Below are 3471 nucleotides of genomic sequence, written 5' to 3'. Positions count from 1 at the left end.
CTATACCAGTTTTATAATATCAATTCGAAGAAAAAGAAAATTACACAACATAATAAAGTTCAAATCTTGAGTTTTATTTTTAGCTCAGATTTTTCCATTCAAAGTACTTCTCTCATATAAAAAAAAATATTTCCAGTGAAAAAGAACATTTGGAGACCAGTCAGTGTCTAATGCTCACTGTTAAATTCTTAGCAGTTCTTCTTGAGAAAGATTAACATGTCTGCTTTCTCAGGAGACAAACAAGCCCGCTCCTGGCTGATGGTGTCTCCAGCAGTAGAAAATGTATGCTCTGAGGGTGTCGATGATGCTTGCACACAGCGATACCTGGTTGCCAAGTTTGATAGCATTGGCATAGTGTCCCTCACATTCCACCACCAGGTCACTGCATTCACAGAAGTTAGGGTAGAGGGTGAACCTCTGTACCGCTGGATCTCCTCTTGAATCTTGTCTGTGTCGCTAGAACTGTTCTCTTGTCTCATTTCAACTGCCATGTCTTCATCAGCAAATAGCTCCTCAAGAGCAGAGAGCTTTGGCTTTTTCTGTAAACAAAAATAAAATAATAGATAGCAATTTAATTTTGTTATGTAACATTAAGTAATGTGGGGAAATGGGATGTCTTTGTATTGCTTTATTTTACCAGTGGTCCTACTGCAGCTCCACAGTCTTCATCAGAGGAGTTGTCATCACGGGGACCAGCTGTCCTCTCAACCTTCTGCTTCATCTGCTGGGCCTAGAAAATTACAACTTCATTCAGTGTTCAATAGATTATAATGGGAGTCATATAAACAGACCTACATTTGAAGTGGAATAAAAATTATCAATCAGAAAAAAAACAAACACCTGTTGTGAGGTTCTACTCATGAGCTCCTCTTGTATTCTGGTCCACACTTCTTCGCCTACTTTCATCTTGAATCTCGGGTCTAAGGCTGTGCCCTCCTCCAAGAACTGCCTGATTCTCTCATCCTGCAAGACAAAAGCAGAAATGTATATTAGTATGATATATATCATGATGTCTGAGTATAGTAAACCTAAAGAAAACAACAAAAATATGCAACATACTTGGTATCTTTTTGAGAGGTCCCCCCAGATCTTTTCCTTGATAGCTTGTGTGAAGGAGGAGTCCTCATCAGTAACTGCGAAGTGATGCTGGAGCTTTCCCAAAATGGGCAGAATCTGGCCCAAAGTTGGACTCCTTTCAGCAGAGATGCAAATGGTTGAAGTATATAGTATTTTCATAACTCTGACAAACTGTTCTGCTTTTCTAAAATCCTCATTAGAAAGTCTCTCCAGTCTGAAAGGAAATATACACATTGTTGTATTAGTTAGAGCAAAGCCCAGCACATTGGTTGGTTTGATAAAAGAATAAGGTAATCCCACAATCTATCCTCATCTACAATACCTGTCCTTCTCCATTGATTGTTTTAACCGAGGGTCCATGGAGGCTGCCTGGATAGCAGGAAACTGCTCCAGAAATCGCTCCACCATCAGGAACAGGCTGTTCCACCTGTTCTTCACATCTAAAATGACAGCATGTTCTGGAAAACCTAAAGAAAGATGGTGTGTGTGGTTTACAAACAGGTTGTGTATTTGCTGTAATAGTTCAATGATTGATTTAGCCATATCATTTTGAAACTAAGTTTAGTCCACTTTGATTTCTACTAACCAAGAAGACGCTGCTTCTCTTTTAATAGGTTTGTCCAAGCTGCACCGTTTTAACCACACCACCTCGGATTCTTCCTGCCCACTTTGAGATTACTGGTATAGTATACAGCTTTTGAGCAGCAATGTTTAGAGTATGAGCAAAACAGGCAATCTTTCTAATGTTCATTTTTTTCACTGCTACATCCATATTAGCTGCATTGTCTACAGTGATTGCAACAACTTTATCCTTTATATTGAATTCATCAAGAATATCCCCTATCTCCTCGGCTATTACATTCCCTGTCTGTGATGTGTAGACTGCCCTGGTATGCAGGATTTTCTCCTTCATGGCCCCCTCTCTCACAAAGTGGACTGAAACAGTCAAGTAATGGTCTTGTGCCAAACTGGTCCATCCATCCGCGGTCACAGCCACATCTCTGACGTCTTGCAATTCTTTCTTGACATTTTCCTTCTCTACTGCATACCATGCTGGTATGAGTGTATTTGACAGCATGTCTTTGCTGGGGGACTGGTATCTGTGGTTAAGGGCTGTTATCTCCCTAATTGACATATACAATACAATACACAAAACATCAACAATAACATGGCTGTGTAAATTTTGCTCAAAAAACATTATCTAGGCTAAGAGAGATAAAGGCTAAACTGGTCAAATATATAACCTAAAGCTTACTTACCTCCACCATAGAGCCTCCACAATAGAAAAAGGCAGCAAACCTTTAACAACAAAGTTTGTGACTGACCTGTGACACTGATGACTTGTTTTTCTTTTGGCATCTTTGCCTTTTCTGCAAGCGTGAATGGAATTATGCTGACTGGCTTTTTCCTCCTCACATCAGAGTCAGAGCTACTGTGAGGAGAATATAAAAATAACAGTGAAGATAAGGTTAGCTGTTTAACCAACCAACCAACAACAGTCTTTTTTGCATATATTGCATTTCGCACTGTTGGCATCAATTTTAATGAAGTGAAGCCACACTTTTGATCTAGGTGGCATTTTTAAGTGGTTCAACGAAGCTCGCAACCAGTTCAAAACAGATACACACGTGAACCCCGTCTGTCGGCGTAACCACGTATCTATTTTTACTGGGTGACGTAATCACGTTTAACGTTACAGCCAATCACCGAAACTTGGTACCGAAAGACGAGGCATGTTTCGATACTTGGTAGAACCGAAGCATTTCGGTCAGTACCATAAAAGAACCGATGTTCGCTACCCAGCCCTACTCCCCAGCCACTTAGGCCAGCTCCTCCGGGGGAATCCCAAGGTTCTCCCAGGCCAGCCGAGAAACATAGTCCCTCCAGCGTGTCCTGGGTCTCCCCCTGGGCCTCCTCCCTGGTGGGACGTGCCTGGAACACCTCACCAGGGAGATGTCCGGGAGGTATCCTAATCAGATGCCCGAGCCACCTCAACTGGCTCCTCTCGATGTGGAGGAGCAGCGGCTCTACTCTGAGTCCCCCCCCGGATGACCAAGCTCCTCACCCTATCTCTAACGAAGATCCCGGACACACTACGGAGAAAACTTTTCGCACGCTTCACAGCAGACGCCACACCAATCCGCTTATTGATCTCCCGCTCCATCTTCCCCTCATTCGTGAACAAGACCCCAAGATACTTAAAGGAATAGTACACCCAAAACATGATTAGCCTTCATTTTCTACTCACCCCCATGCTGAACAACACTCTGGAGTACGTTTTTGATATCTCAAAGCGCACCTGCGCGATCACGACGCTACGGAAGCCGGCAGACCAAACCAGCGCATTCAGCTCGGCAAAGAACTCATGCTCTTCCTCAACACTGAAGTCCTCAG

The 3471-nt window shown here is 42.8% G+C and overlaps 2 protein-coding genes across 3 annotated transcripts in view; one reads left to right on the top strand and one right to left on the bottom strand.

The window, feature by feature from the left end:
• kiaa1024 (KIAA1024 ortholog) overlaps window positions 1-3471 on the top strand; it is a 22833-nt gene that overhangs the window by 12495 nt on the left and 6867 nt on the right. The gene's annotated exons all lie outside the window — the stretch shown is intronic.
• On the bottom strand, window positions 113-2818 carry LOC107096207 (zinc finger BED domain-containing protein 1-like). The gene is made up of 5 exons (XM_015392776.1): window positions 2403-2818; window positions 1060-1544; window positions 841-963; window positions 638-730; window positions 113-539 (listed from the first exon to the last, which is right to left on the bottom strand). Exons 2-5 carry the CDS (start codon window positions 1309-1311, stop codon window positions 189-191), a joined length of 819 nt encoding a protein of 272 aa, XP_015248262.1. The 5' UTR covers window positions 1312-1544; window positions 2403-2818; the 3' UTR covers window positions 113-188.

The sequence above is a fragment of the Cyprinodon variegatus genome, unplaced genomic scaffold (genome assembly GCF_000732505.1).
Source record: "Cyprinodon variegatus isolate N-32 unplaced genomic scaffold, C_variegatus-1.0 Scaffold606, whole genome shotgun sequence".
Classification (NCBI taxonomy): domain Eukaryota; kingdom Metazoa; phylum Chordata; class Actinopteri; order Cyprinodontiformes; family Cyprinodontidae; genus Cyprinodon; species Cyprinodon variegatus.
This window is presented reverse-complemented; position numbering and strand designations above follow the sequence as displayed.